This window comes from Lontra canadensis, unplaced genomic scaffold (genome assembly GCF_010015895.1).
Source record: "Lontra canadensis isolate GAN:19392208 unplaced genomic scaffold, GSC_riverotter_1.0 scaffold88, whole genome shotgun sequence".
Classification (NCBI taxonomy): domain Eukaryota; kingdom Metazoa; phylum Chordata; class Mammalia; order Carnivora; family Mustelidae; genus Lontra; species Lontra canadensis.
In genome coordinates, this window is record NW_022631082.1 from 388,412 (window position 1) to 414,139 (window position 25,728).

The window sequence follows — 25,728 nt, forward strand, 5'->3', positions numbered from 1 at the left end:
GCTCAGGGCAGTGGGGGAGTCGACCAGGTCCTGAGGAAACTCACAACACAAGCAAACAGCATTTTAGAGCTAGCGGTGGATGTGGTCTGAAACCCAAGAAGATGTTTGCATATATGTGTTTCTAAGAGAAGAGAGAGAAAACCAGTCTTGCTGTGTGGCCTTGGGTAACTTGCTCACCCTCTCTGAGTAACTCCATCCACTGCTGCTCTAGGGTGTCAGCCATATCACCTGATGTCTGCCGTGTAGGGGGTCATCTGGCACGTGAGGAGCCGACCCTGCAAGGCAGGTGGTACACTGGCCTGTACAATAGGGTCTGGGGGCTCTGCTGAGCTGGGACCCCCAGCCAGGGGCTTTATCTGATGGGTCAGAGACCAGGGTCCGGACCCCCAGGATCACTGCAAACCATCGACAAGAGAGGGGACCCCTGGAACAGGGCCCCCGCCAGGCCTCACCTTGTCAGCAAGCACGGGAAACAACGAGGAGCCTGCTTCCAAGCTATCTTGTGCCTCAGTTTCCCTCTCTGGCAAATGGGGATGAGAATTGAATGTCCCTCCTGGGGAAGTTGGGTTTTTTGTTTGTTTGTTTGTTTTTAGTCAGGGTAAACTTTTAAAGTAAGTTTTTAATTTTTTTTTTTTAAAGATTTTATTTATTTATTTGACAGAGAGAGATCACAAGTAGACAGAGAGGCAGGCAGGCAGAGAGAGAGAAGCAGGCTCCCTGCTGAGCAGAGAGCCCGATGCGGGACTCGATCCCAGGACCCTGAGATCATGACCTGAGCCGAAGGCAGCGGCTTAACCCACTGAGCCACCCAGGCGCCCCAGTAAGTTTTTAATTTTAATTCTGATCTAGTTAAGGTACCGTGTTGGGTGAGTTCACCCCAGTTTTGGGGATACGATATATGGTGAGTGAGCAGTCCACACGTGACCCCGTGCTCGTCCTGATAAGTGCAGTCCTTAATCCCCATCACCTGTGTCCCCCGTCCCCCACCCCGTGCCCTCTGGTGACCACCTGTTCGTCCTCTACAGTCCACAGTGGGTCTTCTGCTTTCTCTCTCTTCCCCACCCCCACCACTGGCTTGTTTATTTCTTCAATTCCACATGGATGAGATCCTATGATACTTCCCTTGCTCTAACTTACTTCTCTCACTGTTCTGCTCTCCAGCTCCATCCATGTTGTCCCCCTGGGGGAGTTTTGCTGATTAAATAAGTCAGTGGAGGTGAAACATGGTGGCCCAGTATAGTCAAAGAAATGACTCACTAAGTATTAACTACCAGAATGGACCATTTCACGTGGAGTGGCCTTATCAGCCCTCCCAGGAGCTCTGGCCTAAGCCCCTCTCCCTCCCGGTGGTTTGGCCTCCCTTGCACTCGGCACAGCCTGAGGTTCTCCTCCTGGCGTATTTGCTTACTTAGTCATGGCCTGTCGCTCCCCCCTCAGGACATGAGTGCCATGAGGGCAAGGCCTTTTGTCCATCTTGGTCACTGCTGTGTCCCCCAGGAGGTGCCCATCAATCAGCTCCTTTCCAAAGGAAAGGAATAAGTGTCATGTGGTTCACATCCAGTTTAGGCATGAGGGAAAGGATGCTCAGAGATGTCAAGAACTTGCCGGACGACACACAGCGGGAAGTCAGCTGACTTTCAGTAAAGGCCCAGAGGGTCAATATTTACGACCTGGCAGGTCTCATCCAGTTTCTGTCACATACTCTCCTTTCTCCCTTTACAGTCCTTTAAAAATTCACTAGGGTACAAAATGTACCCCCTCTTTTTATCATTGCCGCCCCAGCAGATCCTTTGTAGACATTTTTTCCTTTAATCCCTGCAACCCATGAAGGTTTCATATCACAGGTACATATCTATTCCGGTGCCGTATTTATATTCATGTTTTCATGTTTTATACACAAAAGAGCAAAATTGTCCAGCTTCTCCATCCCCCGCGCCCCACCAAAAGCGCTTTCATCCCCACTGAAAATGGGTGTGTCCAGACCAGGGTCTCCCCTCTTGGCACTGCCGGCTCTGGGCCGGGTTGTTCTCTGCAGGGGCAGGGGCGTCCTGGGCACTGGGGGGAGGGGCACTGAGCAGCATCCCTGGCCCCACTCACTCGATGCCAGGAGCACCCCCATTGTCATGGCGACCTAGGGACGTCCCCAGATACTGCCCTGAACAGCAAAGGTACTCAGTGCTAGGCACACAGTTTCTTTAACTTGGCATCAGCTTTGGGGTATAGACTTTCTGAGGTGGGCCTCAGTTTACCAAACCCACCGGCCAGGCGGGTTGAATCCGATGGTGCCGGAAATTTTTCACCCAGTGAAACTCGGCTCGTGAAAGCTCCTAGCCTGGGGCCTGGGGCGTCGTGGGGCATCAGACACCAGCCATCCTTTCGACATTGTCCTCTCTGGGCACATCTGTTCAGACCTGAGAGTGCGTTTTAGGGCCGGCTGTGTGCGGAGACGGGACAGGAGGGCTTACCTGTGCCCCTTTGCTCTGGAGTTTTCATGGAAACCTCCAGGGGCCCTCAGCCTGGTGGAACTTTCTGTGCGGATGGCAACATTCGGTGCCATCCGGTTCGGTCACCGGAAGGCTCGTGGGCCATTGAGCATTGAGAGGTGACACGTGCCACTGAAGTCTGGAAGTTCTAACTCAGTTTCAGTTTAGTGGGTGTGAATTTCAAGTCACACGTGGCTAGTGGCCTTCACGCTGGATGGCTGTGGAAGGTGGGAGGGTTCAGGAGTCGAATGACAGGCAAACGGTCCGCAGATGGATGAGAAAGATTCTGAAGGTGAGAGGTAATTAAGAATAAGATGGCATCATTAAAAGGAAGGACATTCTGACCCCTGCCACATGCGGAGGGACCCCGAGGACACGGGGCTCAGCGAGAGGAGCCAGACCCAGAAGGACCCGTCCCGCAGGTCCCCACTCCCGGGAGGTCCCCAGAGGAGTCCCGTCCTCGCAGACAGAGAGGAGAGGGTGGGAGCCGGGGCTGGGGCAGGGGGTGGGGAGTCTGTGCTTCGTGGGGACGGATGGAAAGTTCTGGAGATGGAGGGTGGGCGTGGCTGCAGGATGGGAAGAGCTTGCTTCATGCCACTGAGCTGTGCGCTTAGAATTTTTTTTTTTTTTAAGATTTTATCCATTTACTTGACAGGGAGTATGAGACAGCGAGAGAGGGAGCACAAGCAGGGGGAGTGGGAAAGTCCGACGCGGGGCTCGATCCCAGGACCCTGGGATCATGACCCGAGCTGAAGGCAGACACTCAATAACTGAGCCACCCGGGCGGCCCTTAGAAATGGTTTAAATGGTAGAGTGTATGCTGTGTATCTTTAAGCACAATCTAAAAACTAAATTTTAAAAATGTAATGAGATAGCATATAATTACAGCATCATTGTTTAGAAACTACACTTATTTCATTAAAATAAAGAAAAGAAAAAGCTCTCGGGACTCTAGGAAGAGAAGAGAACCCCTGTAGCCTAGTGAGGGGGGTCAGCAGAGAGCCACGCCTACCTTCGTACTCAGTGGTGAGAGACTGAGGGAGCTCCCCCCTCCCCAGATCAGAAGCAAGAAGGCACCCTTGCTCTCAGCCCTTGTGTTGGGTACTGTGCTGGAGGTCCTCACCAGAGCAATAAGGCAAGAAAAGGAAATCGGAGGCATACAGATGAGAGGAAGAGAGAAAGCGGCACGTGTTTATCAAGGACATGATGGCCCTGGGCTAAGAAAATTCCAAGGAAATCTATACAAACGTAGTATCTCCTAGAACTACCGAATGTGTCCAGTGGGGCTGCGGGATACAAGATGGACACACAAAACCGGGCCCCGTTCTCCATGCCAGCAACGAACACTTAGAGACCAAAATTAAGAACACCATTGTTTTCGGCCGCTCCCCAAACTACCATTTTTTGAATGTCAGTCCATGCCAACCCTTTTGCACGTCTTATTAGCTGACTTGGCGCCCTGACAAAGCCAGGGCGCGGGTTTTACTATCTTCCCCGTTTCACTCTGAGGAAGCGGAGGCTCAGAGAGGTCGCGTGGTTGCGGTCAAGGTCACAGAGTGAATGAACACGGGGATAAGGGCTCCCAGCTGGAGCCAGCCTTAGCCCAGGGCCATCGCTCTCGGTGGGTGCAAAGTACCAGCGCCCGGAACATAAATGGGGGAAATCGCACTGATGATAATAAGACGCCCCCTTCCGATTGCTGAGGTGCTGAGGGTGAGCCCCCCACCGTGTGGGCCAGCATGTTGCCCCCATTACCACCCTTCCGGTTCAGCGCGGCCTCTGAGAGAGGAGCTGGAGTTGCGCCCACTTGCCGGATGAGAAGAGTGAGGCTCAGGGAGCGGTGAGTCCCAGGCCCAGCGCCCTGATTCCCCGGCGTTAGCTTGCGGACGGCGCTCGGGGAACATGCCCCCCTCCTGGGGCTGCACCCGCGTGCCAGGCGGGCACTGCCGCCTGCTAAGTCCACGTGGACACCAGTTCTGCAAGAGGGTCCTGTGCCCGAGGCCCGCAGCCCGACGGCCGGCTGCCCAGGCTGGGCTCTTCCCAACGCAGGAGTCACCCGTGCCCAGCCGCATGGCATCCAAGCAGGAGTGGCCAGCGCCAAGGGGCCACTGGCTGCCCAGCCCGGGAGCAGCCACAGGGCGTGGGGCCGAGCCAGGTACACTCCCCTCAGCCGCTGCCCAGCCGTGCCCGGCCCAGTGGGTCACGACTGTGGCTTCCCTCAACCACTCCTGTCGTGAGTGGGAAAACCGAGGCACCGGTCCTCGCTCTGGTGCCCTTTAGGGCCCCGCCAATCTGGGCAGCCCGGAGATGCTCAATGCACAGTATGTGCAAAGCCACCGGGCAAAGGGTGAGGGCTCATGGCTGCTTTGGGAGGCATCAGCACGGACCCCAGGGTTGCTGGGGGCCCCGTCCTCACCGCTGAGGCTCTCGGAGCTGGGATGGGCACCCAGCGTCTGAGCCCAGAAGCCAGACGCGTCAGGCATGGCCGCATGGGGATGTCTGGGCACGCATGCAAACTAATGCAGATCAACCTCCTAAGGGAGAAGTGGGTGCTCCTTCATTGTTTCAACCTCAGTTTTCCTGTCTGTAAGATGGGTCCAATGACGACGCCAGATGCGTGGCTCTCTTAGGGATTTAAGGGAACGTCTCAAATGGGAACAGTGAAGCATCACATTGACGGTCGTGTTCGGGATTGAAACATGACACCAACAATAATAACAACGTGTGGACAGCCCCAGGGAACCAGTTCTCGGTAGTCTCTCTTTCCCACCTCTTGGTGCTTGCACCCATTTGAAGAGACAAATGAGGCTCAGAACAGTTCAGCAACTTGCCTGAGGTCACACAGCATTTGGGTCTGGCTTTGGGATGCAGCAGGCGGAAGGAGCAGATTCTCTTTCTTTGGCCTTCGATGGTGATTCCCACCACCTTGGTCTTTGACCTGAGAGATGACTAGGTAGGGCCGGGGGTTCTGTCTGGCTGGGCTTGACCATGGGCTCCCCCCAACCCCTGCCTTGGTCCTGGGTGGATGTGGAGGGAGTGCAGAGGGGGGTTGGCGCTGCTCGCCATCCAGTCCTCCAGAGCTGATAATGCTGAGCTCAGCGTCTGTCTGCTTCGCCCGTCTGCCAAGGAGCCTGATTATTTTTAGATAAGATGGAGAGGCGGGCGCCAGGGTGGGAGGGAGCCCCCAAGCCAGGGGGGTGGGCAGGGGTAGAGTAGCGGCAGGGGGAAGCCCCTCTGCCCCCTCCTGGGGGCCCCTGCGTGACAACCCAAGACCAAGGGCTGGACCCCCAGGACCTCAAGGGCAGAGGCCGGGGGGGTGCGCTGAGGGCTCAAGGACTCATCTCTTTGGCCCTCAGTTTCCCCATCTGTAAAATGGGCATAAACCATAGCTCCTGCCTCCTGGGTGAAGGCAGGGTGAGTGAGTTACCCTCACGAGTTAGGAAATGAGCTCCGTTCATTTCAGAGAAGAGGAAACAGGCTCAGGGAGGGGAAGATCTCCAGCCTGCGACTGAGCCAGGCCGTGCACATGGGTTCTGCTGTGTAGGGGACCCTCTGGACGCCCATGACCCCGTGGGGCAGCAGCCAAGGGAAGGGGCCAAGCGGTGATCCCAGGGCCCGGGCACATCGGGGACCACTTTTCCACGGCACTACCCAGCCTGGCCCCAGCACGGGTGTCACCTCTCCCCCTGGGGTGGGGTTTCCTGCAGTGTCACCACCTCCTCCCCCTTCTCTCTGCAGACGCGGAGCAGAGTGGCAGTCCCCGGGCAGGGATGGGCTCCGACCAGGAGGACAGCAAGCCCATCACACTGGGTGAGTCTGGGGACAGCGTAGGGTGAGCGGGAGGACCCTGTGTGCTCTGCGTGGCCCTGCATGGCCCTGCATGGGCACCTCACAGACATTCCTGGGTTCATTCTCCACAGACATGCCCTGGACAGGTGCCCCTGTTGATCCATTGTGTAGATGGGAAAGCTGAGGCTCAGAGAGGTTAAAAGGCCTTCCTGGGGCACCCAGGAAGATGGGGTGGGAACCCACGACCCTCAGCTCCCAGTGTCTGGTCCCTGAGGTGCTCACCTCACAAGAGAGGCCCCAGGGGGCCCTGCAGTCCTGTGAGACATTTAACAGATGTTTACGTTGGTGGGAAGTGGGAGGGCCTCAGGCAGGGCTGGGAGCAGAGCCCCAGAGAACAGAAAGGATTCAGAAGCTGCAGAGGCCCGGCTTCTGCTCTGGTCTGCTCCCATGATTGCTCCCTGGACCAGAGCGGTCGCCTCTACCCTGGTCCCCTGGCTTCTGTCCTCTCACTCCCAATCTGTCCTCCCTGAAGTAGCCAGAGAGCACCTGTGGGCACCTGAGTCAGGTCCTGCCTTCCTCTGCTCACAGCTGTGAGGGTTCTCACCTCCCTGGGGGTAAAAGTCCTTCCCTGACCCCTAAGGACCTGCAGGACCTGTCCCTGTACCCTCCCTGCCCTCCCCTCCACCCTGTGTCCCCCTCACTCTTTCTGTTCCAGCCACATGAGCCTCCTGGCTGTTCCTCCAACGATCCAGGTCCAGTCCCTGCCTCAGGGCCTTTGCATGTGCTTTGCTTGCTATTTGGACAGCTAACTGTGCTCTCTCTCTGTCTCTGCCTCTGGATCTCCTGAGTCTCACCTGAGATCTGATCTCAAGCAGCCTTAGCCACTCTCAATGTCCACCTTCTGTTTTATTTCCTTCTGAGGAAGTTAGTGAGTGCATATGTATTTGCTTAGTTGCTTAGTGACCGCACATGTGTGTCTCTCTTCTAATGCAGCGTCACCTCCTTGAGGGCAGAGGCTTTTGTCTATCCTGATCACTATTGTGTCCTCAGTGCCTTGAATAGGACCTAGTACACAACAGGTGTTCAATAAATATTTGCAGAAAGAAAAAGAGAGAGGGAGGGAAGAAGCAGAGAGAAAGAGAAACTAGAGCGATGGCATACCAGGGGCGAGGAGGGAGGAGAGATGAAAAGGAAGGAAGGATAAATAGAAGAAAGAGACGGTGGGTGAGGACATCCCTGTGGGAAGGACCAGCATGGGGAGGCCGGAGGGTTCCAGGAGGTTCACAGCCCCCCAGGCTGCTCACCACTGGGCGTCTGTGACCCTGAGTCCTCCTTGGCCTCCTGTGATCTCCAGGCGCCTGCCTCCAAGCCAGATGTTCAAGGCAGGCGGGGGCAGCGGCACTTGGCCTGGTCCCATGGGGAGCTCCAGCGTCTGGCAGAGGAAAGCACTTCCTCCCACCCGCCAGGGAGTCCCCAGGAGATGGAGCTGGGCGAGTGCTGCACAAACAGGAAACCCCGGTGGGGGGAAGGCGGAGGGGCGTGCTGACACCAGCTGGCCAGCTGGGTGGCAGGAAATGGCCATGGCCACTTCCCCTGGACACTGGGGGGCCTTCACCCTGCCCTCCCAGGGATGTTGTGGCCCTGAGCCCCCCAGCACGGGGCTGGGAATATAGTTAACTGCACAAGAAATGGTGTTCGCAAAGCTCCTAACCAGGGAGGCTGCAGTTTCTGGACGGGCCAGGGTTTGGGTCTCCCACAGCTGGGGAAGCTGGGCATCAAGGTCAGCTCCCTGTGGCCCGTGCTGCCCCCTGGGGGCCTGGGGAAGAACTGTTCTCACCACCCCAAAAAGCTTAGAGCTGCCCACCTGCTGGTCTGGTCCCCACTCTGACCACCCTCCCTGGCTCCTTTCACTCCAGCCCTGTTGGCCTCCAACCCCAGGGCCTTTGCTTGGGCCACCGGTGGGAATACTGTGGCGCCCGGGGAGGCAGCAAAACAGCAAGTTTAAGATCACTCCAATCATGGCAACCAACACTTGCCATTCTTTCCATCTCCTCAATTTTAATGCATCCACTCCTCTTATCCACCCCTACCAGGAGGTCTTGGTAAAATGTCACCCACAGCAAGGCCTCCTGAGAGTCCTTTGTGTAAAGCAGCTCCCCTTTCCAGCAGGCCCCCCAGCCCTGCCTGCCTACCACCGCATGACACGTGGCACCTTGGACTTCATGATCCTAAATTTATTTTTATCATGGTTAAATTCACGTAACAGCAAAGGTACAGTTGGTGGCATTAAGTGCATTCGCGCTGTTGTGCAACTATCACCGTCTAGTTCCAGAACATTCCATCACCTGAAAAGCAACCCCATCCCCTCCCCCCAGCCTGCACGAACCCCCTTCTTGTCCGTGGAGGAGCCTGTTCTGGATGCGTCACACGCGTGGACTCACACCCCATGTGGTTCCCTCCCTGAGCGTCATGGGCTTGGGGTCCGTCCCTGCGCAGCCTGTGGGGCGCCTCACTCCTGCTCGCGGCCAAGGGACGCTCCCTGTGTGGATGGACCACGTTTTGTGGCTCCGTTAGTATGCTGATGGATTGTTTCCAGTCGGGGCTGTCATAAACCACGGCTCTGTGCACAATTTACATACAGGGTTTTATGCCTTACTGATGTCACGTGGTGTCCACTGCCCACACTGGACAGTGAGTCCCAGGAGAGCGGGCCACTGTGTCTGCCTCGTTCCCACAGTGTCCACAGCGCCTAGCTTGGAGCTGGACACTGAAGGCACTTGGTCAGTGCTTGTCAAGTAAGTGAGTCCTGCCCGAGTGGACCTCTGGGGGCACAACAGGCCTCCCAGCTGTCTGAGGTCAGCCAGGCCTCCCGCCCTCTCGGAGCCAACCTGTTTCCAAACCCATAAAATGAGTCCTGGCCACCCCACACCAGAGAGGTGGGTCCCTCTTCCTCTGACATTAGGCAGAAGTGGCTCTGGGGACACTGGGGATTTTTAACTGCTGCAGGGAGACCTCCATTCAGCCTTTGGTTCTGAGCCGCTGCTGCTGGCCAGGCTCTGGTCTGGGCCTAGGGACACTGTGGGACCTGGGCACACAGAACATCACAGAGCTCCCAGTCTGAAGGGGGAGGGGTAAGAAGATGGGGCATCGCGTGTTGTAAGGAGTGACGGGAAGAAAGCCAGCCAGCCCCTCCTGGGCAGCTGATTTCTACGTGTAAGCCTCCCTAGATGGCGGGGTGTGCAGCCTCCACTTCCGAGATTAGGGAGCAGGGAGGCTCAGGGATGGGCAGTGACTTGCCCAAGATCAGATCTGGACAGCAGAGCTGAGATTCGAACCCGGATCCAGCTTCTACCTCCGTCTTGCCGCGGGGCTGCAGGGGTAGATGTGGCCACCTCTCCAGCGCCTGGCGTGTCGAAGAAGGAAACAGATCCAGTGAGCCCCGTTTTCTCCCTGTTCCAGACACCACAGATTTCCAGGAGAGCTTTGTTACCTCCGGTGTGTTCAGTGTCACAGAGCTCATCCAAGTGTCCCGGAGTGAGTGTCCCCACCCACCCTGTGCTGGGATCCGGAGGGGGAGGGACCCCCACAGGGGAGGGACCCCCACAGGGGAGGGGCACTGGAGAAGAAGGGGCTTTGGGGGGGGTGGCTCTGAGAGAGAAAGGGTCTCAGGGAGAGGCGAGGAGCCCTCACCCTGCCCCACTCCCCTGTCACCAAGCCAAGGTTCCTAGGAAGGGCGGCATCCAGGCCCTCCCTAGAGCCCAAGGTCAGGGCGACACGCTCCTTCCCAGTTAACAGACTCCACATGCTGGATGGAGGGTGCTGGAAAGCCTTCTGCCCCTGTGTCCTTTCCTGGGGCCTCCCGACCCCTCCAGGAGGAGACCCCAAAGGGCCCCACCCCCCTCCTCTCTCTGCCTCCTGTTCCCTTACCTTCCTAATGGACCTGCTGGGGACCTACTCCTGTGACACCCCGACTCAATTCCACCCCAGGGAGTCCTGGGCACTGTCCCGCCTTCACCCTGTCGTTTTCCCTGTCCATCAGCAGAGCCTGGCCTCAGGGAGCACTCGGAAGCTTGGCCCCCCAGCTCTGGCTCTGCCTCAGCAGCGTGCCCCTGGCCTCTCTTGCCAGCTTTGCTCTTCTGATCCATAGGATAAGGACAGTTTCAGCCAAATTAGGAACACGCTGATCAGGGAAGGCATTCCCTTTGGGACTGGCCAGCCCCCAGATGGCTCTCGGCACCCTCCAGGGCACAGGGCAGCCCTGGACCTTGCACCCTCTCTCACTCTGCTCTCTCTTGCCCTCCGCAGCCCCCGTGGTGACTGGGACAGGACCCAACTTCTCCCTGGGGGAGCTCCAGGGGCACCTGGCGTACGACCTGAATCCAGCCAGCACGGGCATGAGAAGAACCCTACCCAGCACTTCCTCCAGCGGGTACGTGCCTGGTCCCCGCCTCGGGGGCATTCAACGACCCCTCCCCCACGCCCATCTGACCCCCGCTGGCTCACTCCTCTCCCAGCAGTGCCTGCTTTCAAGGGCCACGTGGTAAACTCCTACTGATCCTTCAAAAATGAGCCCCAAGCGCTGCTTTCCCCAGCCCCGACGCCCCAGGCAGCGTTCCCCCAGCCTTGAGTCCCATGAGCCCGGCCCTTGAGAGCCCACAAGAAGGCAGACACCGGGTCTCGCTCTGCAACCTGGAGCAGGTCACACCGTCTGCGCGGGCTTCCCCATCTGTAAAATGGGACCGTGGTCCGGCCGCGGTGTTCTGAGGTCTACGGCAGACCCGGGGACGAGCCAGGCCTCCGGGGTTTCCGTCCGCAGCCCGCTAGCTTGCCGCCTGCCCCGCCCGAGCCCTTCACTGCCCCCGGCCGCGCGCCTCCCGTCCGCGCAATGGGCAGGTGGAGGCAAGAGGAGGCAGGTGTTCACGCGGCTCCCGCGACGTCTCGCGAGAGCACCCCGCCCGCCCTGCCCTCTAGGGCCCGGAAGTCAGCGCCGCCCGCCCAGCACCCTCGGGTGTCCGTGGTTACCGGCTTGCTCTCTCCTTCCCTCACCCTTTAGGAGCAAGCGGCACAAATCGGGCTCGATGGAGGAAGACGTGGACACGAGCCCCGGCGGCGATTACTACACCTCGCCCAGCTCTCCCACGAGTAGCAGCCGCAACTGGACTGAGGACATGGAAGGAGGTGGGGCTGGCGGCGGGGGCGGAGCCGGCCTCGGGGTCGGCCTTACGGCGGCCGGGACTACATATTCCGGCAGGCACTGCGCGGGCCCCCGGGTGCGGGAAGGCTCGGGGTGTGGAGCCGCGGAGCCTCCTGGGAATTGTAGTCGCACGGGCGGTTCGCCGCTGGGAGTCCGGGCTGTCGTTCCCGAGCTTTTTGGTTCCGCCAAGACGGGGAGAGCGGAGCGTGTGCGCTGCCTGGTAAGGCTTCATCCCCGTGGGTCCGTCTCCGCGGCTTCCGGAGTGGACTCGGCAGAGCTGGACGCTCTGAGCAGGACTCTGCCCCCCGGGGTCGGCCACAGACCGTCGTCAGGGGGGGTCCCCTCTGCCTGGGTCCTCCTGGTCCTGTGGAGCTCGCATCCCCGCGAGTGAGTGCCGCGCCCTCCGGGCCCCGTCGCTCTTCCCCCGGTGTCCTCGTGTCCGCCTGTCGCGCTGCTGCCTGCGTGGGCCCTCCGCAGCGGGGGTCCCGTTTTGGGGGGCGGCGGGTCCGTCGGCTCCCCAGGGACACCTGTGCGGCTTTCCCTCCCCGGGGGTCCCCGTCTCCGCCGCGGCTCTCCTCCGAGGAATCCGGCCTTCTGCTCTGCAGCGCGCCGGCCTCGGGGATTGTCGCGACCTGGGGCGCAGGGCGGCCCTTGGGCTTGCCTCTCCCCCGGCACGGCGTCCCTGGCGACGCGCAGAGCCTCCGCGGGACCCGCGCCCCAGATTTCAGAAGCACCGCCACGTCCCGACTCTTGCGCGTAATGGGGGCTCGCGCCACGGATTGGCCTGGGATTGCCAACCTGGACGCTGGGGAGCCCGCTGCTCTGAGCCTCGGTCTCCTGCTCTGTGAAATGGGGTTGTTAGTGTGCCTACAGTCCCCGCCTGCGGTTGTTGTGGGGGTTACCTGAGTTAATGCCTCTGGTGTCCCTAAAACAAGCCTGGCATATCCTGCACACCCACGAAACCCGAAGAGTGGTTTGCTTGTCTCCTCCCCCTCTGTTCCTCCCCCCTGACCCCGAGGGCCTGCTTGTCTTTAAAACTCCGTCTATACAAAGTGTCCGTTGCACCTGCAGGATTCCTGGAAGGCAGTTAACATTACCGTTAGAGCAGGTTTGGACAGCAGAGAGACCGGGGTTTGAAATGCGGCTGGGCCGCTGGCTCGGTGGCTCGCTGCCTGGGCTGTGTAACTTTGGGCAGGTGACTTGACTTCTCTGAGCCCCCGTTTCCTTATGTCCCAAATGGGATTGATGAGCTAACTGTTCTCTCCTGGAGGTGGAAGGAGGCCCGTGCTTAAAGCAACTTTCTTAAAGCACAGAGTAAGTGCCCGGGGCACAGTTCATTGTTTGTGTCTTTATAAAATTCTCATCTCTAGGAGTCGGTCTCTAAGACATCTGGTTGTAGCATTCGAGCCCCGAGAGTCCTTGCTCTTCCCTTGGGCCAGCTCTCAGAGCAGCTACCTAACTTTGGGCAGATCTACTTATTACCCGCTCTGATTTATGGGTCAGAGTGTCTCTGTGACTCGCTCTCTCTGTGCATTCCCCGTTTCTGTCAGGTTTGCCTCTATTAAAATCCTGCGTTTAATAGGCTCTAAGTTTGATTGTGAGAAACGGAAAACCTAAAAGGACGGGGCATTTCTCTCAAAAGTAAATGTTCAGCCATCAGCAACCCTGGACATGTATCGTGTGCAGGACTTGGGCTCCTGCCTTATGCTCCAGTGAATGTGGTTTTCGTTCCCACCTCATGGTCCAAGACAGCTGCTGGAGCTCCAGCCATCATGTCTGTTTTCCAGCCAGCAGGAAAGAAGAAGGGTCAAGTCTGAGCATGTCCTTGCCCTTTAAGAATAATGCTCAGAAAATGCACTTAACCTCTTTTGCTTATCTCTGTGCCCCTGAGTTGGTCGTATGGCCACACTGTGCTCCAAGGGACTAGGAGATGTCATTTTCAACAATTATGTGCCCATCTCAAATTTAAGGGTTCTGGTACTAAGGAAGAAGGGTAGAGCAGATACTGGGGAGACTGGCTCTGATTGGCGAGACAGCCTACATAGGAACATGCTGTTTAGAGGCAGAGGACAGCCTCTGTGATGTAGCCACCGCAGTCCCGAGAGGAAAAATTATAGCCTTGAGTCTGTGGATGAGAAAAAGAGAAGGGGTGGAAGTCAAAAAGCTAGCTTTCAATGCAGGAAGCTCCAAAAAACCCCAAAAACATTAAAAGGAAGGAAATGTTTGAGAGAGTCACTGGAGCTTGGTCTCAACTTCCTGCCTTGAGCATGAAGTGGCAGCCGTGGCAGAAGACGGGGAGGAGCCCACACCCGCTTTTGCTGTGTACAGGGCCGGAGGGAAATGTCAGAGGGGATCTGTCCCCTCTAGCCTCAGTTGGTTGCCTCCGGTGATGGCAAACTCGCTCTCTCCTTCAAGGCCCTGAGTATAAACCCCCGCTGTGTGGGTGCCTGGGCCCCTGCAGATGCTCCCAGCCTGGTGGGGAATATAGATTCACATCCTCCCCCCTCCTCTTCCCCTTCCTCATCCTCCCCTCCCCCTTCTGCCCTCCCCCCACCCTCTTCCTTTCCTCCCTCCTCTGCCCCTCCTCCCTCTCCTCTCCTTCCCATCTTTTCCCCCCTCCCCCATTTTCTCCTCCTCCTGGCTTCCTCCAGCTTCCTGTCTAGACAGCCCCCAATTAGCTGCTCATTAAGAGGGTTAAGCTGATTATAGCACTCTCTCCCTTTTTCTGTTCTGGCCACAAGGGCAGTGCTCAGCTAACAGCCCCCCCACCCCACCCCAGCATCCCTTACCGGGGCAGCAGAGGCCTGGGAGTGGGGGAGGGATCATGTCCCCCCTGCCCCCAGCAGCATCCCCACAGCCCCACCTCTCAGGCCTTTGCCCTTTCTGTGCCCAGGTTAGGAGTGCCTTTCCTCCTCCTGGCCACCCCCTCCTGAGGCCTTCCCTGATTACACACCCCTGAGGGCCAGAAAGGGGCACCCTCCAGACTGCTTGGTTCCTGCTGCTCCTGGGGCCATCCTGCCAGGGGCATGGGCCCCCCCACATACAGTTATGGTACTGGGTGAGGCAGGCGACTCCTTGCTCTCTCTGTCACGTGGGGGGGCTTCCCTCTCCTCTCATCGAGCTGCGGTGGGGGCAGGAGGGGTGCAGAGCGTGGCTGGTGGAGGTTGGAGTCAGTTCCACCACTTCTCAGCTTGGTGGCCTTGAGCCAGGGTCCCCATCTGTGGAGTGAGGGTGACTCCTGGGAGCCCTGCCCGGGGCTGCTGGGAGCGGTACCAAACGTGCCCTGCCCGCTCTGCCCCCAGGGACCCCAGGCCGACATCAGGACAGGGCTGTCGCTGCTCCGGCTCTGGGAAGGGGCTCCTGGCTCCAAGGTGTTGGGGCTGGGGACACTGCTCAGCGCCCCCTTGGCCCCTCCCAGAGAGTGACGGGGCCAGCTGATGGCTCTTCGGGGCAGAGTGGTTCCCTGGGAAATCCCGGCTGCCCAGCGTCCAGGCCCACCGACCCGGGTCCCGGGGCTCACGCACTCCCCGCGCCGTGTGCATGCAGGTCTAGTGAGCAGGGTTGTAACAGCAGAACCTCCTGGCTGCCCCCATGGCTGTGGAGGGGGGCGCTGGTTCCCAGATCTGGTCACCACCACCATGGCTGTGGGAAGGGCCACGAGAGGCAGGACCCAGCAGCGTGGCCAAGGGAACACAGCACAGGAGGGGGCTGGGGGGCCTGTGTGACCAGATATCCCGGAAACCAAGTGGCTCCCACCAGGGCGACTCGGCCCAGGGACCGAGTGTGTGCTTGTCACACTGTGGGGACTGCTGGGCAGGGATGCTGCCTGGCCTGCAGCAGGCGGGATGCCCCCACCCCGGATGGCCGGCCCCTACGTCCGCAGTGCTCAGTGGGAGGGAAGGCGCACCCCCAACACGCCTGAGTCCACTCTGGGTCTCTGTGGGTACATGTCACTCTGAGTAATATTCTTAAAAATCATTTCTAAGCATATCTATCTGCAGACCCTGTGCCCTGGTCGCAGGGGTGGAGCTGGGCCTGGGACTCTGCCCTTATCACCTTCCACCTACACATCTGGGCGATGGCAGGGGTGGGGGTGCAGGGGGCTCGCCTGATTCTGGAGGGCCCCCGGGTGCCCTGGGGAGACGGTGAGGCCCCTGTTCTGGGGTTGCAGGCTGGGCGGGTGCCAGGCCCTGGTCTGACAGCTGTTGTGTCCCATCTCCCTTGCCCCTCGCAATGGCCCCACAGGAAATTCTGTCCTCACTGCAGCGAGGATGAGGTCCACACACGTCCTGCTGGCACATCTCTGCCCGGTGGACCTTCCCGAGGGACCCTGTGGCCTTCTGTCCAGGGCCCTGGTGGCCCAGGGGGTCGGGGCCCCGAGCGGACCTGCCTGTGTCCAGAAGGAGAGAAGACGGGGGCCAGGCCTGGTGTCCGCAGCCCTCCATGGGCACCAGGCTCCTCGCTCCACGGCCCATGTGACCCTGGGCGACCACCCACTCTGTGCTCGGAGCCCTGGTTTCCCACCCCCGCCCCGGACAGTGGGCTCCCCGGCCCTCGCCCCCCGGGCTGCTGGGAGAAGGAAGGGCCGGGCTCTGTCTGCCTGCGGCCCTGTGACCTTCTGACTCCCCCCCACACAGGCATCTCGTCGCCGGTAAAGAAGACAGAGATGGACAAGTCACCTTTCCACAGCCCATCTCCCCAGGACTCACCTCGCCTCTCCAGCTTCACCCAGCACCACCGGCCTGTCATCGCCGTGCACAGCGGTGAGCACGCGGCGGTCCCTCTGACCAGGTCCCCCTCGGCCAGGGACGTCCCTCAGGCCCTCTGAACATGAGTCCTATTGCCATCGCCTCCCGGCCAGGCAAGAACACCTGGAGGTGCCATGGTTCGGGGCGCCTGGCCCTGATCTGTCTCTCAGGCCTCAGTGTCCCCGTCTGTACCAGAAGGAGCTCTGGGCTGGGCTTGCCCCCTCCGCCTGCTCGCCTTATCTCACACTCAGCCCGCACAGGGTTGGGAGATCCCAGAAGGGGGTGGACACAGGCCAGGCCACGTGAAGGCCACCCAGGGGATACAGGGGACTGTGTTTAGGATCAGATGAGCTAGATCGAGGGCTTGAATGTCGCCGGGGAGCCGGTTGTCACGATGATGATGCTCTAGTGCCCCACAAGGGCAGACACGCACACGGGTTCCATGGCTGCCTGGCTGCGTCCACCCGTGGACACGCCGTCTGTGGCAGCTCCCAGGCAGTGGTGGGCAGAGCCCAGTAGCTGCAGGAGAACCTGGGGCCTGAGAAGCCAGAAGTCCACACTGTTCACTGGCAGCTGGAGAGAGGAGGGGGAGGGAGTGGTCACGGAAGCAGGGCTGCCATTGAGGGGGATGGAAATGTTCTAGAAAGAGAGTGAACATACGAGGAATTACTGGGTGGTTTAGAAGAAGAAAAGGAAGCAAGTATCACACAGGCCCGTTTACTCACCGTGAGTAGGAGTGAGGTGCCCCCACGGGCGGACCCCGAGCCCACGACGCTTGGGGAGGGAACCAGACACAGAAGGCCGCACCACACGGGGTGTGAGTCCACGCATGTGACACGCCCAGACCAGGCTCCTCCACTGACGGGAAGGGGGCCGGTGGGGACTCATGGTTGTTGGGGAGGGCACAGGGGGTGACCGCTGATGGGGACAGGGTTGCTTTTCAGGATGATGGGAGTGTCCTGAAAGGAATTGTCATACTGGTTGCCCAGAGAATGTGCTAGAAACCAGTGCACTGTCTACGGAGAGCTGGCTGAGCCCTGGGGTGGGCTGTGGGGCAGCCCTTCCCTGGGTCTGCCATCTGCTGGCTGTGTGGTCTGGGGTGGGGAACGTAACCTCAGAGAGCCACCATGTCCTGTCTCAAAACCAGATGGAACCGGGGTGCCTGGGGGGCTCCATTGGTTCAGTGTCCGACTCTTGATCTCAGTTCAGGCCTTGATCTCAGGGTCATGAGTTCAAGCCCCGCGTGGGGCTTTGTGCTGGGTGTGGAGTCTGCTTTAAAAAATGGTGATACCAGAAACCCATGGGCTTATGGTAGAAGTACTCAAGCTTGAGTGTGTGAAGCTGGGATTTGCTGTGTCGTCGGGCTCGTGCCTGCAGACCCAGTCGCAGAGAGACCATGTCCCCAGCCGGAGCCTGCACTGACCGCCCCACCTGCTCTCCGCAGGGATCGCCCGGAGCCCTCACCCGTCCTCCGCCCTGCACTTCCCCACGACCTCCATCCTGCCCCAGACGGCCTCTACCTACTTCCCGCACACGGCCATCCGCTACCCGCCTCACCTCAACCCCCAGGACCCGCTCAAAGATCTCGTGTCGCTGGCCTGTGACCCAGCCAGCCAGCAGCCTGGACCGGTGAGTCTGGGGGGCTTGGGCCTCGCCTCTGCCCCACGGGGCCACCTGCCCACACAGGGCTCCAGGGGACCTCCCCGGGGGGCCCTCCGCCAGGCAGCCCCCGTCTTAAATGGTTTTGTGGACAGTGGGGCCGCGTTCCCCTGCCTGAAGTGCCCGGAGCCGGGCCAGGTCAGCACAAAGGCTGTTCCAGGTGCCGGAATGGACAGCACACAGTTTGCCCCCCAGTCACACACGGTCTGGGGCCTCCGCGCAGGCCCACCTTCTCCAGACTAGCTTTCGGGGTTCAGAGCCCTCTGCATTTTGGAGCTGTGGGCGAGGCGGACGAGGGGAGTGTACAGCCCCACCCATGGGGTCAGACCCCGGTCAGGTCTAGGTGGCGTCTCATGGAAGGAACAGATGGGTAAAGAGTGGCTTCAGGAGGAGACACAGGGTCCCAGGATGCTTCTAGAAGCCTACGGGGCCAGGCGAGGGGGCGGCAGCAGTACCCACCAAACTCGCCCGGTCACGCCAAGCCCGGCCCTCCCCCGGCAGGGCTGTCGCTGGCTGCCCGAGGCAGAGGGGGCGCCCGCCGCCTTAACCACCTGTCTCTCTGTTCCTCCCAGTTAAATGGAAGTGGTCAGCTCAAAATGTCCAGTCACTGCCTTTCTGCTCAGATGCTGGTACCCCCGCCCCCTGGGCTCCCGCGGCTGGCGCTCCCCCCCGCCACCAAACCCACCTCCGAGGGAGGAAGCACGTCGCCGACCTCGCCCTGTAAGCACTCGGGAAGCGGTGCCCGTGGCAGGGCGGGCGTCCCTGAGGGGCCCCCTCCTCCCCCCTCCCCGACTGCTGGGGTCAGGGGCTCGGGCCCGGCCCGCGGGGTACCGGTGAGTTTGGTGGGTCCCCGGATAGAGGCCCGGGGGGGGCCATGTGGTCGGGCCCACTTGGGGCCAAGGCAGCCCTAGGGAGTGGCAGGAGAGGACCAGAGGGGCGTCTGGGGTCCCCGCGTGCCCGCTCCCAGCCCCTCCGCCCTCCTCCATGCAGCAGGCAGGTGGCAGTAGGTAAAGATCTCGGACTGGTGGCCTTGGGGGCAGAGGTAGCCCCCAGATGCCTTCTGTTGGTGGAAAATGAGAATTTGTTGTTGTCTCAGAGTCAGGATAGTTCACATGAAAATTTCAGAGTTGTGGGTTCTCAACAAAAAAAGGCAGCCCTGATGGGCCCTGTTCCTGCTGGTGACCCAGGCTGGGCCACGCCTCTAGACGGGATAGTCCCCACCTGCCCACCTGACCTTACAAGGCCTGGAGTTGACTGCCTCGCCTTCTAGAACTTTCCGTCCTTTGGATGTGGTTCCAGATGACCATTTGGTGGCCCTCCTGCACCCCCCAGGCCGGGGCTGCTCCAGGCTGGGAAGTGGCTCTGAAAATCGCAGTCCTAGAGTCCACCCCCATTAGCAGTGGCTCTCCCTGAACCTCAGTGCAGGCTCAGGGTGGGCCATGCACGCTCCTCCGGGCTGCCATGCTCTGGGCCGTCCCCCCAACGCCGTCTCAGTTGCTGTCCCGAGCAGGTGATCTCCGAAACCCCAGACCTCTCAGTCTGTCCGTCACACTCACCACTCCTGGCCGGGGATGGGGGGGCCCCGCAGGCGCGCCCCTGCCCCCACCATCCAGGGCCAGCCAGGACCCAGGGCAGCTGCAGGAGTGGAAAGGCTTTCTCTGTGCCAGGTGTGGTATAGGTGCCGGGTTTGAATCCCGTCTCTGAAGTTCCGTCCCCGTGTGTCTTCACGGAAATGTCCTTGCCCTCTGAGCCTCCTGTTTTCTCAGACGTAAAATAGCGAGGTCGCAGGGTACCCAGTTGGCTGGCAGGGAGCGAGGGGAGGAGCGAGACCAGGGAGGACATTCAGCGCCACGCCAGGCAGGGAGCAGAGAGTACTGGCCTGGGTACCCCGGCCCTGACCACTCTCATCTGTAAAATGGGACCAGCAGCCATCACGCTCGCTAGGTAGAGAGGCCTCTGAGGGTCCACGGGACCAGGCCGTGAACTCCCTCTCCTCCTTCCACACCCGGTTCTAGGGGCACATGCAGCTTGGCCGATCCCACGCAGGGACCCTCCCGCCACCCTGGGCCCAGCCTGTCCCAGGCCCCCAACCTCCCCGGCAGCCTCGGGCTGGGAATTATTCCCTCACCAGCGGAACGTAGCTGGGGGGAAGAAGACACAACTCTAAACGTGAGCGTAACTATAAACGTGTGTGCGCGTGTGTCTGCAAACACCCAGCCTTCCCTATACGGCCTCCAAGAGGAGGAGGAATCAGTAAAGCGCCCTCTCTTACACACGCGCCCTGCGCGGGGTGCAGGCCGCAGGAGCAGGCGCCCCTGAATAACGCACGGGCGGTCTCTGGTTCTGGATCTCATCTCGTGCCTTCCATCAGCAGATGCCCCGCCTGCGGGACCCCAGGGCCCGGCGCTGTAGGCTCTCTGGGGCGCCCGGAGCGGCCAGGGAGGGCGTCAGGTTTGGAGGTGCCGGGTGCTGGGTGCGGAGGCCCGGCTGTGTGACCCTGGGCAGCGGCCACTCTCTCTGGGTGCTCCCGCACAGCCCCCCTTTGCTAACGGGCTCTCGGTCTCTCTCCTCCCCGCAGCCTACTCTACGCCCGGCACGTCCCCTGCAAACCGTTCCTTTGTGGGATTAGGACCAAGGGATCCAGCGGGCATTTATCAGGCACAGGTAGGGGCCGAGAGGCCGGCTGGGGGGGCGTGGGGCGGGGCAGGGCAGAGGGCCCCGCCTGGGGGCGCAGGGAGAGGCCGGCCTGCTGGTCCCACGCCACTCCGGCTGTACCCCTGGCATGGTGGCCGTTGTGCATGGTAGGGGGTCCAGCTGCCCATACCCTCCCAGGGCCTCGAGCCCGTGCCCGGGGACGTGGTACAGCCCCCAGCCCCGCTTGCCGCTTCCCAACAGGGAGACCCTCATAGCCAAGCTGCCACGAGGCCAGGGCTGGTACCACCCCAGGCCCATTTGTACAGATGGGAAGACTGAGGCCCGCAGAGGTGAGGGGATCTGCCCAGGATCACACAGCACGTCAGCCCAAGCTTGCAGCCCCCAGCCTTCATCCCCTTCCATGCTGCTGGCCAGAGGGGGCATGAGAAAGGGGGACCGAGGGTAGCCGCGGACTCGAGGACTCCGGTGGCAGCCAGGGAAATGGAGGCATGCCAGGGACGGGGCCCCCCAGTAGCCTGCGCAGCCCGCACCTGGGGCTGCAGTCTCTGATGTGGAGAGGGGAGCTGAGGCTGAGTGGGCCCCATGGGGCTGAGTGTGCCGCAGGGCGGTGGCGGGGGGAGCTGAAGACCAGACTCGGAGCCTCAGAGAGGAAGAGCGAGTTGCCTGAGGCCACGCAGGAGGGGAGGGCAGAGCCCCTATGGGTCCAGAGCTAAGATTCGTGGCTCTCAGCTTTCGGGGGGTTGGGGTCTGAGTCCTTGCCGCTGCTGGCTGGCGGTATATTGGCAGGTGGTGCCTGGGGGTGGGGTCTGGAGTCCGGAGTCCGTGCTTCCCAGTATGTGTTGGGGAGGGTGTTGGAGGATGTCAAACAGCCAGGCTCTGCAGGCCCCCCAATGCCCAGATGTGCAGAGCGAGCAGCCCGGGGCTCCCCAGCATCTCCAGATTGCCGGGGTCCCAGAGCCTGCGCATTTGTGGGCCCCCGAGGCCGCATGTGGTCCCTCCAGTCGCTGGGGGTGGGTTTGCTGCCACAGGGCATGGGCAGGGGTTGAGAAGGAGGTGGAGAGGTGGCTTCGACCTGTCCTTAGCTAAGACCAGAATCAGCTGGGGACCCTCCTGGGCAGACCTGGCTGCTGCTGGCAGCTGGCAGGGGCCATAGTGTACGGGGAAGCCGTTGCCCTCCCTCCCTGCCGGGGCCTCAGCAGTGATGCTGGGGTCGGGAGGCCGGGGCTCACACCTGGCTCTGCTTTACCCACTCTGAACCTCTGTTTCATCTTCTGGCCTCAGACACCTCCCAGGGAGCGCTCCTTCTGGACCAGTTTTCTTTAGAAAGGCCCCCCAGGGGCAAAGAGATGGCCCCACATACCCTTGCCCGCTCCGAATATTGAGTACTCCGCCTCGGGAGAGCTCCCGCTGGGATCCAGACAGGGACCCCTTGGTCAGGGGCCCTCAGAAAGCTGGGGCGACTCCAGGACTCTGCACGTTGGGTTTTGGGGACCCCGTAGCCACCCTCTGTCAGTCCCAGCATGGACACCCCCGCTCCCCAGGGCTCCGGAGCCCGTGGTTCCTCGCCTGCCCCCAGTTAGAGGCTGGGAATGTCCCATCTGCTTCCGAAACGGAAGTGGCCAGGGGACACCTTGCCTGCTTAACTCTTCTCCGGGCTCCCAACCCCTCACCTCCCCATGCTCAGCCTCTACCTTCCAGCCGATGTTCTGGAAGAGGAGGGAAACCGAGGCAGGCCAGGGCATACTTTGGTTCTCTGTACTTCTCATGGCCGCCCCTTGGCCAGTGGGCCCCAGCTGGTGTGGAGGGAAGCTCAGGGAGAGGCACCTAGCGCCCTGCCTGGGGAGGGAGGGATTGGAGCTGGTACAAAGGCTGGCCAGCAGGAGAGCAGGACAAGGGTGCCCAGGCAGAGGCTTGGCACTGACAAAGGCTGGAAATGCTGGAGAAACATCCTGAAGGTGGGCTTCGTCCTCAGGGCCGTGGGGAGCCATGGAAGGATTTTAAGTGAGGGAGGGACAGCTGGGTCTGGAAATGAGAAAGAACTTTCTGGGGCTGGTGTTGCTGGGGCACACAGGACATGGAAGGGAGATGCCAGCTGGGTGAGAGGCTCCCGAGGGGGCCTGCGATGTGGGCAAGGTGAGGCCCCAACCTGGGTGAGCGGGAACTGCCACTCCAGGGGAGCCCCTGCAGCCAGCTGCACCCCTGGCCCCTGGACTAAGGGTGCCCCAGTTCCCTAGTGGGGTCAGGCGCCTGCTCCCTGCCCCCTGCAGACCCTTAAGGGAAGGGAGGAGACCATGAGACCCTGCTGCCCGCTCCTGGAGCCCTGATGCAAAAGGCTCTTAGCTTCGAGGCCTCTCATTTCTGACCCAGTCAGCACTTCTGTCTCCCCCCATCATTATTCCCAGGACGTTTGCTTTCCTGTCTCCCCCCCCCCGCGCCCTGCCAGCCCCCAGCTCCTCCCCCCAGGCTCTAGCAGCCTCTTTCCCCCCCACACCTGTCCATCTTCTGTCTTCCTCTCCCCCCACATCAGTGCCCTCCCCCAGCCAATGTCCTCTTCCCCATCAACAGCCCCTCCCTCAACAGTGCCCCTCCCCTATCAGTATCCCCCTCCCCGAGCAGTGCTCCCCCCCCTTCGGTGCCCCTCTCCCATCAGCAACCCCTCTCCCAGCAGTGTCCCTTCCCCCCTCAATATCCCCCTCCCTGAGCAGTGCCTCTACACCCTGGTTAATTTCCCCTTCCCAGACTAGTACCCCTCCCCCTGATCAACATCCCCTTCTCCCCATCAGCCCCTCCCCCTTGGTCAGTTACCTACCTTCTTCATCTCCCCCCACCAACCCCTCCCAAGTCCTGAGCCCTCCATCACTTTGGTCCCCAGAGTGGGGCTCCATGGGCCCATACACCTCCACCCCCTCTCCGCTGTGATGGGGACCCCCCCCCACGGGGCCCTGCTGACATTTTGTACCAGGACCCTTTCTGCCCAGAAGCACATGGCGCCACCCAGCAGATGAGTCAGCCGGGGCCAGAGGGGCTAAGCCACATGCTGGAGGCACACTGGTGGCTCCAGCAGGGCCGGGGGGCCCAGAGCCGGGACCTCCCCCGCCCCCGGCACCCCAGCCCAGGGGGAGGATGTTAAGTTACTGGGACCAGAGGCCTGGGAGGGAGGAAGGAGGAAGGGCTGAGGGGAGGCCACCATGGGGGAGGGTCACGCCCAGAGTCTGTCTGGTTGCCAACAGAAACCAGACATGAGGTAATGGCCAAGATGAACTTGAACTTGGCTGGAGGTGGGGGGCTGGGAGCCAGGGCGCCAGGTCACTGGGATGGCCCACAGGGACGTCCCGGATGGAGAGGCACAACTGATTGATAGCAGAGGTGAGGGACGACGCTGCAGCAGCCTCAGTTGAGGCGGATGGAGAGGCACAACTGATTGATAGCAGGGGTGCGGGACGACGCTGCGGCAGCCTCAGTTGAGTGGGGGGGGGGCCGGGCCGGCCTCCCGCAGGTGGATTGGATGCTTTTCCAGGAAAGGGCTGTTCTGTGGCTTCCCTGCGGAGACCCAGGCTAGAACCGTCCCTAACCCAGTGCCCCAGTCCCTCCCACCCCCACCCCCCCCCACCCCATGGAAAGTGGAGGTCATGATCTCTCCAGGGCCAGGCGGGGGCCCGGCAAGGGCCAGAGCCGCGTAGGCCCAAGTTGGAATTCCCTTCTGGTGCCCCCACGCTGGTGACCCTGGGCAAGTTCCTTGACTTCTCTGAGCCCATATTTTCTTATTTGAAACAGGATGGCCGGAGGCATAGTCCCTCCTTCATGGGGGATCTGGTGGGGGGATCGTTAAATGGGAGAGCATTTGTTCAAAAACAAAGCGAACAGCTCCAGTCGCCTGGACGGTGTGGCACGTGGTACAGATTCGGGGTGCAGAGAGAAACCGGGTCAGAGCCACAGCCTCTCCCCACTTTGTAGACTCGGGGCACCGAGGCGCAGAGACCCAATTGTAAGCAGAACCCCAGGAGGCTCCAATAGGTTTAAATCCCAGACAAACAAGTGATAAAAATAAGTTTCAAAAAATTGGTGCGGCGTAAGGATAGGCCAGAAGTTACCCCGTAAACGCGTTTTCTCGGTGGCTTCTCCAGAGATCGGGTACCACTGGGCGCGCTGCGCTTCATCCAGCAGCCTTGTCCGGGGCCCTCTAGCAGGTTATGACATGTCTGGGACACGGGAGACGGGTCCCGGGGAGGCGGGTGCACCGGGCAGTGGCCAGTGCGGTCCATGGTGGGAGCCTGACCCCCATTTCTCTCTCTCTCCTCTCTCCTCTCTCCGTGTGTCCCCATTGGGCACCCAGTCCTGGTATCTGGGATAAGAAAGATTTCTTCCCACGCCCTGCTCCTCCGTCGCGGGAATCCCAGGGGGCCGCACTGCCGGCCCCGGCCCACGTTTTCAGTGGAAAGTTAGAGCGAGCGAGACGACCCTGCCGACTCCCAGCCTGGCCGGAAGGACAGAACAGACGCACACACGCAGGAGGGAAACAAGCAAAAAGAAAAAAGGCAAAAAAAAAAACCAAAAAAAAACAAAAAAAAAAACACCAACAACCACAACAACAAAAAAAAGACAAACAGAAAAAAAACCACCATGAAAATAAACCCACCCATCCAAGACGACGAACAGTAGAGACGGCCACCCCTCAGAACTCTCGGGATGCCGCGGCCGACCCGCGGCCAGGCCCCGCCACCCGTCTGGCCCGCTTCGCCGCGCGGCGCCGTCCTCAGTCCTCACTCATCTCCGGCTGCTGCTCTCCGAGGGCGGGCGCCCGCTCCCCGCCTCCGCCCCAGACCAGGTGAGCGCGGCCCAGTGCCTCGGCCCGGGCCCCACCGGGCAGGACACCCAGCAAAGCCACCTCTCCCTGTGCCCCCGCCGCCCGGGATGCCCGCCGGGCCTCGGTGTCTGCCGAGTGGGGAGGCGGGTGCTGGGGGGGTCCTGTCGGGGGCGGGTGGCAGGCAGCAGAGGCCGATGTGGAGGCCTGGGTGGGCGGGGAAATGACACAGGCAGAAGAGGGTTGTGGGGAGACCCTGGGTGTCGCCAGGGCACTGGGACACGTGGCGGGAGCATTATCAGGAGCGTCCTGTGGCCGAGGGCCCCCCGCCTGGCCCCGCCGGCCCGGCTCTGACTTGGGCTTGCAGCCGCGCGCCTACCCTGTTTGGGAAGAAAAGTC

The 25,728-nt window shown here is 60.8% G+C and overlaps 1 protein-coding gene across 4 annotated transcripts in view; it reads left to right on the forward strand.

The window, feature by feature from the left end:
* The window catches only part of NFIC (nuclear factor I C), a 60,147-nt gene extending 35,078 nt beyond the window's left edge, over positions 1-25,069 (forward strand). For 2 of the 4 annotated variants that reach the window (XM_032883536.1, XM_032883535.1), the window contains exons 3-11: positions 6,222-6,293; positions 9,732-9,806; positions 10,578-10,701; positions 11,326-11,450; positions 16,104-16,229; positions 17,659-17,843; positions 18,446-18,593; positions 20,452-20,537; positions 24,862-25,069. In XM_032883536.1, coding sequence (XP_032739427.1) covers positions 6,222-6,293; positions 9,732-9,806; positions 10,578-10,701; positions 11,326-11,450; positions 16,104-16,229; positions 17,659-17,843; positions 18,446-18,593; positions 20,452-20,537; positions 24,862-24,879 — 959 coding nt within the window. In that variant the 3' untranslated portion in view covers positions 24,880-25,069. The remainder of the gene's footprint in view (positions 1-6,221; positions 6,294-9,731; positions 9,807-10,577; positions 10,702-11,325; positions 11,451-16,103; positions 16,230-17,658; positions 17,844-18,445; positions 18,594-20,451; positions 20,538-24,861) is intronic. The other 2 variants (XM_032883537.1, XM_032883538.1) reach the window with 2 other exon arrangements.
* The last annotated feature ends 659 nt before the right edge of the window (positions 25,070-25,728 follow it).